Consider the following 12976-nt stretch of genomic DNA (forward strand, 5'->3'; position numbering starts at 1 on the left):
ATGATTTAATGCCAAAGGCGTACAGAGCGGTTAACTTCCCACCAAAGTGGGAAGTGGGTATTTTACTTGCATTTTTATGTGCTTTCAAACTGCTAGGTTGGCAGAAGCTGGGACAAGTAACGTGCACTCACCCCATTATATGGTGCTAGGGATTCGAACCGCTGAACTCCCGACCTTCTGATCAACAAGCTCAGCATCTTAGCCACTGAGCCACTGCTATTTCCCAAGAAACAATACTATAAAGCCTTAAAATTGACTTAACACTGCTTTGAAATATAAGAGGATTTCTAAAACCCTTACCCAAAATTAAAACCAATAATCCACTACACATACAGCAAACCTTAGAATATGTGTCAACAATAATATCTGTTCCTCAGTTGGGATAAGGTTATTTATGAGCATTATTTTGCATTGTTTTGTGCTACATGTACCTTTTCAGTGATACAGTGCAGGAAATGAACCAAATCTGAGTGTTTGGAAATATGAATCTCCCCCTCACCAAAGCTAAGGTGGTGTTTTCAAATAAGTGTGTGTAGCTTATGAGCTCCAATCACTATTCTCATAGTCTCATAGGAAGCAATTTAATTGTTTCTCAACTATTAATTATTTTTTCAGAATCATGTGGGTGGGAAGAAAGAGAGAAGTTTAACCTGATACTTAATTGTTGTGAACCTAGGCAGCAGTAAAGAGTAATAAAGTACCACTAAAGTGCTGGCACTTCTTGTAAGCGTAATTACTGGTACTGGATTTCTTTTAACAGTCAAGAAACAATGATGTTGGTCAGGATCATTGAACTGAGTGATCATGTAAGAAAACAGATGGTGTCAGAGAATGTGTGCATCCTTTTCCCAACATCCCTGAAATAGTTGTCAAAAAAATCCAGTAAGCTGCCAGATTCCCAGATGTTGCAACTCCTAAGTCAAGAGTAAACCAAATAGGCCTTTGTTATTGCCCAATTACCCTAAACAATTCTTTGATCAGAGGCAGGGGTGGGCTACTGCCCGGACAGGGGCGGGATGAAGTAGGGTAGCAAAAATGGAGCTCCACCCCAGAGCACTCAATTTGCATTGAAAAATGTTGAAAGAAAATGCAGGGCGTCCTACATAAGCCACGCCCACAGAGTGGTATCCCTTCACTGGTCAGAGGATATAGAAAAAACTATTTGCTCATATTAGGAAACTCTGCTTTATGTAGTACTTGGCAAATAATGCTGGGTAGCACAGTACAAATTTTGGTTGACTATGATTCTTGACTTCAGTTGCATGGTCAAGTTTCCATTTGCTCAGCAAATGGCTGCCTCTCTTTTAAATTTAGAAACCATCTCCATGTGGCCATGCCTTCATTTGCTGTCACAGCGATAATTGATTTGTTAATTTAATATAAGACATGCAGATATAATACGCTTCTTGGGATGTTTGCTATTTAGTACAGCCATACCAAAAATTCTGCAAAATGAATGATCACTATTGTAGGTTAGGGAAGTGCTGTCATCTGCAAAAGGAAGAACCGATTTCAGGAAGTTATGTTCCTGCATCTTTATGTAAAAAATAAAGGGAGGGTATTTCTGGTTCAAGATGTTTCCTCTTGTTTATGTAGCCACTTTGACATCTAAATTTGGCATACTGTAACCCTTTAAGTATTTGCTAGCTAGACAATGACAAAATTACAGCACTGAAGAGTCAAACTGCAGGTTGCTATTGCTCATGTCTGCCAATATGCAAATTAGGTTGTCATACAGCTCATATGTCCTGGAACTGACCACAATTAGTATGTAGATTTCAGTTTTCTTTATCTTTCAAAAAGGACATGTATGTTTGCTCCATTGTAATGATGTGGCAAAGAAATCCAAGACAGTTAATGAAAGAGAGATACTAAATGATAATACTAATCCTTTATTATGTTTTAAATTGTATACAAGAATAACTTTTAAATCCAGTAACCAAAAACAGCAAAGAAGCTCACAACATTTTCCCATCCTGAACTGTATTATAACATGGTGTCTCATGGGCAATAGAAAACTCTATTTCTGGAGACCTCACCTACAAAAAGATATTGACAAAATTGAACGGGTTCAAAGACGGGCTACAAGAGTGGTGGAAGGTCTTAAGCATAAAACATATCAGGAAAGACTTAATGAACTCAATCTGTATAGTCTGGAGGACAGAAGGAAAAGGGGGCACATGATTGAAACATTTAAATATGTCAAATAAGTTTCAGGGGGAAGTGTTTTTAATAGGAAAGTGAACACAAGAACAAGGGGACACAATCTGAAGTTAGTTGGGGGAAAGATCAAAAGCAACATGAGAAAATATTATTTTATTGAAAGAGTAGTAGATCCTTGGAACAAACTTCCAGCAGACGTGGTTGGTAAATCCACAGTAACTGAATTTAAACATGCCTGGGATAAACATAGATCCATCCTAAGATAAAATACAAAAAATAGTATAAGGGCAGACTAGATGGACCATGAGGTCTTTTTCTGCCATCAGTCTTCTATGTTTCTATGTTTTTATTAGACAGCATCTGCTTTCAGAAAAAAAAGAGATTCTATAATATGTGCACTCAGGAATACATCCTATTATTTTTACGGGAATTGATCATACATAAAAAGAAGCAAACAGTCTGATAAAATTTATTAAAAGTGTACAACATAAAATACAAATTAATTTTTTTAAAACTTTGGAACAAAAATACATCTTAAATAATTTTTTGTTATTCCATTAGCACTAACCAGAAGATTCAGACCTAAAATCATTACTAGTCAACTTACATGGGCTAACTCATTACCTGGGGCAAAATATCAGTCATACATGCAACTTTGTATAATTTTGAGAAACAGATAAAGAAAGAAAGAAAATTATATCTTTATTTAACTTCCTAATATAAAAGAAATTAAATGTATACAGTTTTTTTCTGGATTTTTTTCTGGATTTTTGTGATATCATTAAATAAATCATTAAATATCACTATTTAATTCATTAAATATGAATTTGCCATATATTCCTTCTTGTGGTTTAGGTTTAAGATTCAGCTATTTAAGAACTTAATGTAGACCCCAATTTTCTATAGTGATGATTTGGAAGTATGGATAGAATAAAGCAGCAGTATCTTTTTTTTCTGAATCACATTGAAGCCTGAAAAAAGTTGCTTCAGTGAATAACAAAGTTTGCATTTAGTAAATGCAAGATTCAAATTTCTTCTTAACATGTGAGGAACACCAGGCTGGGTGAGGTTGGACTTTTGCATATATTCAGCATAGTAAAAAGTGCCATCTCTAGATATTTAAGTAGATTTGTATTACTTGAATATAAATAATTATTATTTTTGGATCCATCTTATCAATTTCGTTCTAGGTTACTATAATAACAATACCAAAGTGGCAGTTAAAACTTTGAAACCTGGTACTATGTCCGTTCAAGCATTCATGGAAGAAGCCAACCTGATGAAAACACTTCAGCATGACAAGCTAGTCAGACTATACGCTGTAGTCACCAAAGAAGAACCTATTTACATTATAACAGAATTTATGGCTAAAGGTATGCATTATTGAATATTAAGTCAAAAATATTATTTATTGATAGTCATTAGATCTAAAGTAGAGAGTCAGTCTACATTAACTTTTGAATCTTGGCAGAATTGTTGGCTTTTCATCCTTGGAAGTTGGCTCTTTTCTGAACGAAACCATCCTTCATAAATTAAAGTAAATTGAAGTTCACAATTTGTACTTATCCATAATGGTCCAAATTCAATCACCTGTGGGTTACTCAGTGAAGCATAATCTAAAATCACATACTTTAGCACAAACCAGTTAGGTCCCACAGAGTGGATCTTCTCCGGGTCCCGTCAACTAAGCAATGTCGCTTAGCGGGACCCAGGGGAATAGCCTTCTCTGTGGCTGCCCCGGACCTCTGGAACCAACTCCCCCCGAGGATTAGAATTGCCCCCACCCTCCTTGCCTTTCGTAAGCTACTTAAAACCCACCTCTGCCGTCAGGCATGGGGGAAATGAGATCCTCTTTCCCCCTAGGCCTTTACAATTCTATGCATGGTATGTATGTATGTATATATGTATGTTTGGTTTTTTTATATTAATGGGTTTTTTAATCATCTCTAGTATCAGATTACTATTGTACACTGTTTTATTGTTGCTGTTAGCCGCCCCGAGTTTCTGGAGAGGTGCGGCATACAAATCCAATAAATAAATAAATCTGGAAAAGCAGATGATCAGAGACCTTGTGTTTTATTTGTGTTTTTTGCCAATATACTTGCTTTATACACACAGGAAGCTTATTGGATTTTCTGAAGAGTACTGAAGGCACAAAATTACTACTACCAAAGCTCATTGATTTCTCAGCTCAGGTAAACAAAACTAGATATAAATTTAAGAAATGTTCTTGTTGCTATAGTAACATAATAGATGGACGACTAGATTGAAGTATATAAACTGTTAACAAACTATAAAGTTATAATAGGATGTAACTGGGCTCAACCATGGAATAAGTCATGGAATAAGTATTCATATTCTAACTTCAAGGAGCATAGCAGGAGAAAGGTGGGGTCCCCCCCATTGCTGTCCTTAAGTTCTTAGGATGACTATTTATGACCACAAAAGAAAATACAAGCAATGCCAACTAGGTGTGAATTTGACTTCCCAAGAAGACTCATTGTTGTTCTTGTTTATGAACTTGAAAAAAGAGAATTCTAGACCTATAATGACTAATCTTTGGATCATTGTGAAAAACCATTAGGAACTGAATTTCTTTAGCCATGTAGGTACATTGCCCATGTGATTTTAAGCCAATTTAGAAAAAGGAACAGAAACTGGGCTCTTTCCAACTAGTTTAGAAATCTTAAGGATAGATTTATTTATGGGGATGGGCCCCGTTAAGACTAGTAAGCAGATGCAGCCAAGGCCAATAATTTTTCATCTTATCATCTTCCTCACTTTCTTTCTCATTAAATAAAATGACAACTAGCCATAACACATTTCTGTCTTGTTAGATATTCACTTCAAATCCTAGCACAGTGAAACAATATGTATTAAAATAGATTTAAACATTCATAGCTTCAGGTAGGTTTCAATTACAAATTATGATTGTGTTTAGCCTAATTTAAACCAGAGATCAAAATACTAGATAACAGTATTCCATCTAACAAGTATGCTTTGAACATGAACTTAATTTTCTGTTGTAAAATATAGCCTAGACTAGTTTAACCTCAACAGCATTTTATAAGTCTTCGGAGAGGGGCAGCATACAAATCTAATAAATTATTATTTATTATTATTGTTATTATAACTCTATTTAAATTTGAAGTTTTCTTTTTGTTTTTCCAGTGCAGTGAATTATTTTCTCGGGACATTCCAGCTGTTTTCAAAAACATTATAAACCATATTTTAAATTTAAAAGCATACATTTTTCTTTTTCTTTTAAATCTAAAGAATATTTCTCATATTTTTTTTAAAAAGCATTCAGCAATTATGACAATAGTATGAGAAGCACCACAGATATTTTTCCATTACCTGACCTCAAGAAGAGGAACAAGAAGAGAACAGTTTCTCTTTTTACGTATACTTATCTGTTTTTAAAGAGTTTCCAGGAACCAATTTACAGTGTTAGTTTTTGAATTGGTGAAATTCAGCTACAACTTAGGTTAACTGTGTCTTCCAGTGACTTTGTTTATTGAAGTTTAAGTACTTGTTTCAGACTCCATATGGTTTGATTAATAAGTATATGCAAGATTCAGATTGGGCCCTTAATACAATCTTGGAGTTCCTTACACATATGGGCTAGAAAGAGTGGGGGCATAAAGGAAGTACAGATAGTCCTTGACTTAGAACAGTTCATTTTGTGACCATTCAAAGTTACAAGAGTACTGAAAAAAGTGACTTACGACTGTTTTTCACAGTAACAACCTTTGTACTGTACCCCCATGGTCACGTGGTTAAAATTCAGATGCTTAGCAACTGGTTCATATTTATAACTGTTGCAGCATCCCAGGGTCATGTGATGTCCTTTTGCTATCTTCTGACAAGCAAAGTCAAGGGGGAAACCAGATTCACTTAACAACCATGTTGCTAACAATTGCAGTAGTATACTTAACTGTACTACTTACTGTGTACAGTGGTACCTCATGATACGAATCCCTCGCCATACAAACAACCCAAATTACGAACCCGGGGTTTGGATATTTTTTGCCTCTTCTTACGAACGTTTTCCGTCTTACGAACCCGCCCCCGCCGCCCGGCTGTCACTTTTTGAAACAGACAGGGGGCTTCCCAGCATCCTCCTGAACCCGAACACCAAACCCGAACTTCCGGGTTCAGCGTTCGGGAGGCCGCCGAGAAGCCCCCCGGCTGTTTCAAAAGACGACAGCTGGGCGGCGGGGCTTCTCGGCGGCCACCTGAACCTGAACTTTTGCCGAACTTCCGGGTTTGGCATTGGGAGAACGCTGAGAAGCGCCCGGCTGTTTCAATTGAAACAGCCGGGCGGCGGTGTTTTTTTGCGTTTTTTTTTTCGTTGCACGCATTAATTCATTTTTCATTGTTTCCTATGGGAAACAATGTTTCGCCTTACGAACTTTTCTCCTTACGAACCTCCCCCGGGAACCAATTAGGTTCGTAAGACGAGGTATTACTGTACTTTTAATACATATTTTAGTACTTTTCTTACTGTGGCAAGAAATGTCATAAAATGGGACAAAACTCACTTAACAGCAGAAATTTTGGGCTCAGTTGTGGACGTATATACAGGACTACATGTCTATAGGTATTTCTTTGGTATCCTATTCCAACCTTCTGGAGATTTGCCACTAGACGTTCAGATGGCACATCTCTGGCCATCTTTCAGAAAGTCCAAGGTCTGTTGAAACCCTAATGAATCCTATTTCAGGGAACAAACTTCCAGCAGACGTGATAGATAAATCCACAGTAACTGAATTTAAACATGCCTGGGATAAACATATATCCATCCTAAGATAAAATACAGGAAATAGTATAAGGGTAGACTAGATGGACCATGAGGTTTTTCTGCTGTCAATTTTCTATGTTTCTATGTTTAATAAATAAAATTAAGATTTGCAGTCATAATAAATTTTAGAAAAGCAATTTCCATCAAAATCAAATAATTGTATTTAAATATATATATAACTTAAATACTAATTATTTAAATATGACACAACTAGTGGCCATCTGCTTTATCTCTATTTTTATTGTTTGGAAAGCAATGGAAAATGTCATACTTGTCTTTAAATCGCTGGCTTCTGGGCTGGAAACAGGTCCAAATACAACTTTTAAACAAATTTTACAAAATATTGCTTAAACAATCACCACTTTTTAACAAAAGGTTATACATTTTTACAAGTATTCTACAGATACAAATAAAAGGAGATATTAGGCTTGTACATAAAACTGACATACTAAAATAGAACACAAATTATTCTTAATGAGTTATTTTTAGCTATTTTTGTACATAATGGGTGTAAGCAACGCAGTAGAAAAATTAAAACTCTTTTTATCTCTTCTTGCAGATTGCAGAGGGGATGGCATATATTGAAAGAAAAAATTACATACATCGGGATCTTCGAGCCGCAAATGTTTTAGTTTCAGAAGCACTTATGTGTAAAATTGCTGATTTTGGCCTTGCAAGAGTAATTGAAGATAATGAATACACAGCCAGGGAAGGTTGGTATTGTTTTTTAATTTTAATATATTTAATAATGGGGTGGGATTTTTCCAGTGGTCGCTTCTAATAAATAAATTGTAATAAATTAAACTTTTAATATTGGACTTTGTTGTACTATTTTACTGCTGTTGTTAGCTGCCCCGAGTCTGCGGAAAGGGGCAGCATACAAATCCAATAAATAATAATAATAACAATAACAATAACAATAACAATAATAATAATAATAATAATAATAATAATAATAATAATAATAATAATAATAATATAATTAATGTATTAAATTTAACACTACTGGAAAAGGGTTAGAAAGAATTCCATTAACCATGATCTACATGTTTTCCCTTCTTGTTCTCTGTTCATGAAGGACAATTATGGTAAGGCAGAAGATGAGAAGGAAAATAGGTTTTCATGTTTTCCTAGAAGACATTGCCCCGACTCCTCGCAATCTTTTCCAATTTCTTTAGTACTTTTCACTTTTTAATGTCTAAATTAAAATGGAATTATTTGTACTTCCATAGGTGCAAAGTTCCCTATCAAATGGACAGCACCAGAAGCCATTAACTATGGTTCTTTTACCATTAAATCAGATGTGTGGTCCTTTGGCGTTCTTCTGTATGAAATAATTACTTTTGGAAAAATTCCTTATCCAGGTTTGTGTTTCTTCCTATGTACTATCAGAGTCAATAATAGATATGCAGTGAACATAGTTATTTGGTAAAAGATAAAAGAAAAAGTTGCTAGTAAAGTGTGGCTGCAACTACATCAGATGGAATGGTATTTTATTATCCACAACATAATAAAGCACCAGTATAACATACAATTAATAGCAATAGCAATAGCATTTAGACTTATATCCCGCTTCACAGTGCTTCACAGCCCTCTCTAAGCAGTTTACAGAGTCAGCATATATTGCCCCAAACAATCTGGGTCCTCATTTTACCCACCTCAGAAGGATGGGAGGCTGAGTCAACCTTGAGATTGACTCAGCCTGGTGGGATCTGGTGAGATTCTATCTGCCAAACTTCTGGCATCTGGTGATCAGCAGAAGTAGCCTGCAGTACTGCACTCTAACCACTGCGCCACCGTACTCTTTAGTTATTAAGTAACTAAAATTGAACAACTTAGGTTGCTTCACTAGTTGCATCTTTTCCTAGACAATGAAAGTGTAAATCTGATTATTCTTGCATGATTGGATAAATTGGTCCTATTGTTATGGGCAAAGGTAGAAATATTTGCTTTGGCCCACTATTGCCATTGCTGAACTGGAGAACCAATTGCAATACTCGGAGGCCAAAACAATTGAGATTTGGTCCTACTCATTCCCAGGTTATAAGGAGCATTTCAACCTTGTTAATGGAGTATACAAGGGCAAGGATTTTTTTTTTTAAACTTAGAAATAAGAAATTTATATTAGACTTTTGGAAAACAACATGCCCCTTTTTGTGTTTTGAAGTTTTAATGATTTTCACAAATAATTTATTTAGATTAAAAACATATACGGTATCTAAATATTGCATTTTTCCAGGAAGCAAATCCTGCCCATTTTGTGAATAAAATGGATATTAGCTCAAGTTTTACATTAGAAATGTATCTTTTCCTTTTCTAAATCAGCTCTTCTCATTTTGATATAATAAGACCAACCATATTAAAAAATAACTTTTACTTTTTAAAAAATTGTTTCAGGTATGAGTAATTCTGATGTAATGACAGCCCTTCAACGTGGTTATCGCATGCCATGCATGGAATCTTGCCCCTCTGAGCTTTATGATATTATGAAAGCTTGCTGGAAAGATAAAGCAGAAGAGAGACCAACCTTTGAATATTTACAGAGTGTCCTTGATGATTTCTACACAGCTACTGAAGGACAATATCAGCAGCAACCATAGAAACAAAAAGAATTTTTGTTCTTATTTCCACATGGCCAGGGACCTTTTTATAAGACAATATGATTGAGCCAATTCTTTTATACTTACAAACATACATATGTCAGAATATCCTAATTGTTTGTTGTACCCAAAATTGAAAGCTAGAGCTCAAATGGGCAAGACGGATTATCAACATCTTGCTGAAGGCTTAGAAGTTGTGTTTTTTTCCTTCACAAATGCTTTCTTTGTATTTATATTAAGTAAACAACTAGTTGAAATGAATTATGATATAACAGAAGATCATCCTCTATATAAAATCCTGGTGCAAAATCAAAACTCTATGAAGGCAAGCAACAGTTACTCCAAATACTCCTGTGCAACATGCATCTGGGGGAAAACATATTAGTCTGTTTTACAGCTGAGCTATAAGTTAGATGACCTGCTACATTTTGTTTACTGAAAAGCTGCCAAAGATCTGAAGGAATCCCTTTATCTTTCTACTGTTTCTTTGCAAAACAAAAAAAAAGTTTTTGTAAAAATCTATTCTCTAAGTATAGCGGAAAATTTCCCTTTAAAGTTATCCTTCAAAAATGGATAGTATGAAATATGCTGGAATGTAAAATGATATTGCTTTAGAATAATCTTTTGTGGTTTTCTGGAATTCAACAGCTATTTTCCATTCCTAGTTTTTCCTGCTCTGATTATGTCATTTTATTAACTGTGTTTAGGGGAAAAGCCAGCTAAAATGTATAGCTTCAGAAATACAATTGCATATTTCAACTAATAGTAGTATGTTTTGGAACACACAAATAATATGGTGAAAAACAATTGAACACATTTAGAGTTCTAGAACACAATTCATATTAAATAATATGGTAGTCTTCCAAAGACATCTCACAATACTGTGCATCAGGATTTTAGTAATTCCACCCACACACCCAGCCCCGCGCGCATTCACACTCACACTCACACACAGGACAGTATTTTGGGCAAATCTTCTGAAATGCTTTTCATCACTCCATTATCAGAACACAATGATTATACCTATGCTCAGTAGTGCTGGTCAATACTGTTACATAATTTTAATGAAGAAATTTATTTGGTAGACTGATAATCAGACTGTCAATTTGTAAATACAATTTCAATATTTTTGTGATTTTAATAAATGAGCATTATTGAAAATCTAAACCAATACAAAGTCAATTTCTTATTCCTCATTACAATAATAGCAGCTTTTTTAAGAAATTAAGTGTCGTAGATTTACATATCTGTTCTAGAATATGATCCATTGTACTGGAGTTTGAGTACATCAAACAGATGTCCTAGCTAGCCGATCAGTGATAAAGGATGCTGGAAACTGCCCTTAGCCAATATCTGGAATATCACAAGTTTCCATTTTTCCTGTAGTGTATTCTCTTATAAGCATTACCCGATATTTTCAGTTACAGCAATTTATTAAATTATCATAAAATAAATATTTCCTAAAAAATGTCTTTTCTAGATCTTCTCTACTTGTTCCTTTCCTTGGAATTTTTAATACTTGTTGTCTATGGACAATAAATCCAGATTTTTTTTAGAAACCAATTTGGATTTTTTAAAAAATAAATAATAACTGTAGAGAATGAATGCACCTTATTCAGCATACCCCATATACTTCTGACAGCTTAACTTCTGTAAAATATCTGTCTTCTTTTACTAATTAATTATATAAAATTATGTAAATTTAATGTCTTGGGAATTCCATATGTTTTATTGCACTTATATGGAAAGGAAAAAAATACAGATGGTGAACATGTACAAAAGAAATATAGTTTATTGGTGTCAATATGCTATGTAAATGTAATGTCTTGGGAATTTCATGTTTTATTGCACTTTCATGGAAAGGGGAAAAAATACAGATGGTGAACATGTACAAAATAAATATAGTTTATTGGTGTCAAACAATTAGTCATAGTATCAAAAATCAAGTAATACAGTGGAACCTCGACATAAGAGCTGCTCTACTTAAGAGCAACTCGAGATAAGAGCTGGGAGGGGAGAGATATTTTTGTTCTACTTACAAGCCCAAATTCGAGATACAAGCGCCAAGGAGCTGTCTCCTGAAGCCAAACGCTAACTTCCGCGTTCGGCTTCAGGAGACAGCTGCGAAGCGGCGCGCGTGTTTTAAAAGGTTGCAGCCGGCCTGGGGGGCTCGGGGGGGTGCTTGCAGCTTTCTTTCTTGCTCTTTTTCTTTCTCTCTTTTACCTTCCCTTCTATTTCTTCTTTTCTTTCTCCTTCCCACCTTCTTCCCTCCCTCCCTCCCTTCACTCATTCCTCTCTTACTCTCCCCTTTCATAAGTTTCCTTGCTTCCTTCCTCTGTTCCTGTCCCTTCCCCCTTTCTTTCTTTCTTTCTTTCTTTCTTTCTTGCTTTCTTTCTTGCTCTTTTTCTTTCTCTCTTTTACCTTCCCTTCCTCTATTTCTTCTTTTCTTTCTCCTTCCCACCTTCTTCCCTCCCTCCCTTCACTCATTCCTCTCTTACTCTCCCCTTTCATAAGTTTCCTTGCTTCCTTCCTCTGTTCCTGTCCCTTCCCCCTTTCTTTCTTGCTTTCTTTCTCTCTTTTACCTTCCATTCCTCTATTTCTTCTTTTCTTTCTCCTTCCCACCTTCTTCCCTCCCTCCCTCCCTTCACTCATTCCTCTCTTACTCTCCCCTTTCATAAGTTTCCTTGCTTCCTTCCTCTGTTCCTGTCCCTTCCCCCTTTCTTTCTTTCTTTCTTTCTTTCTTTCTTTCTTTCTTTCTTTCTTGCTTGCTTGCTTGCTTGCTTGCTTGCTTGCTTGCTTGCTCTTTTTCTTTCTCTCTTTTACCTTCCCTTCCTCTATTTCTTCTTTTCTTTCTCCTTCCCACCTTCTTCCCTCCCTCCCTCCCTTCACTCATTCCTCTCTTACTCTCCCCTTTCATAAGTTTCCTTGCTTCCTTCCTCTGTTCCTGTCCCTTCCCTCTTTCCTTCCTTCCTTCCCACCCTCCGTCCATTCATTCACCCATTCCTCTCTTGATCGCTTAAAGCCGGTCCCTGGTGCAAAAAGGGTTGGGGACCTCTGTCCTACAGGATTGGGTGGCAGAGAAGTTGAACATATGTAAATTTAAAAGTTTAAGAAAGTTTACAAGTTAAGTGAAAGAAACTTCATTATTCGTTTATATGTACATGTACATTTCTTCATTAAAAACATGTCTTTCTGCATAATTTAGACTAACTTTGTGAGTTTTTTGAGGGCTGGAACCAATTAAAATTATTTACATTAATTCCTATGGGGAAAAGTCGTTCGAGATAAGAGCTGCTCGACTTAAGAGCCCAGGTCCGGAACGAATTAAACTCGTATCTCGAGGTACCACTGTATGTCAATTATTAAAATTGTTGTCCTGGCTGAGTTCCTGGGGAACAAAAGAACGGAG

The 12976-nt window shown here is 35.7% G+C and overlaps 1 protein-coding gene across 4 annotated transcripts in view; it reads left to right on the plus strand.

Annotated features, from left to right (window-relative positions):
- Positions 1-10734, plus strand: part of LYN (LYN proto-oncogene, Src family tyrosine kinase) — a 55059-nt gene extending 44325 nt beyond the window's left edge. For all 4 annotated transcript variants that reach the window (XM_070747775.1, XM_070747778.1, XM_070747776.1 and 1 more), the window contains 5 exons: positions 3354-3536; positions 4282-4358; positions 7527-7680; positions 8200-8331; positions 9365-10734. In XM_070747775.1, the coding sequence (XP_070603876.1) occupies positions 3354-3536; positions 4282-4358; positions 7527-7680; positions 8200-8331; positions 9365-9567 (749 nt within the window). In that variant the 3' untranslated portion in view covers positions 9568-10734. The remainder of the gene's footprint in view (positions 1-3353; positions 3537-4281; positions 4359-7526; positions 7681-8199; positions 8332-9364) is intronic.
- Positions 10735-12976: the final 2242 nt, after the last annotated feature.

This window comes from Erythrolamprus reginae, chromosome 3, assembly GCF_031021105.1.
Source record: "Erythrolamprus reginae isolate rEryReg1 chromosome 3, rEryReg1.hap1, whole genome shotgun sequence".
NCBI classification, from domain to species: Eukaryota; Metazoa; Chordata; class Lepidosauria; order Squamata; family Dipsadidae; genus Erythrolamprus; species Erythrolamprus reginae.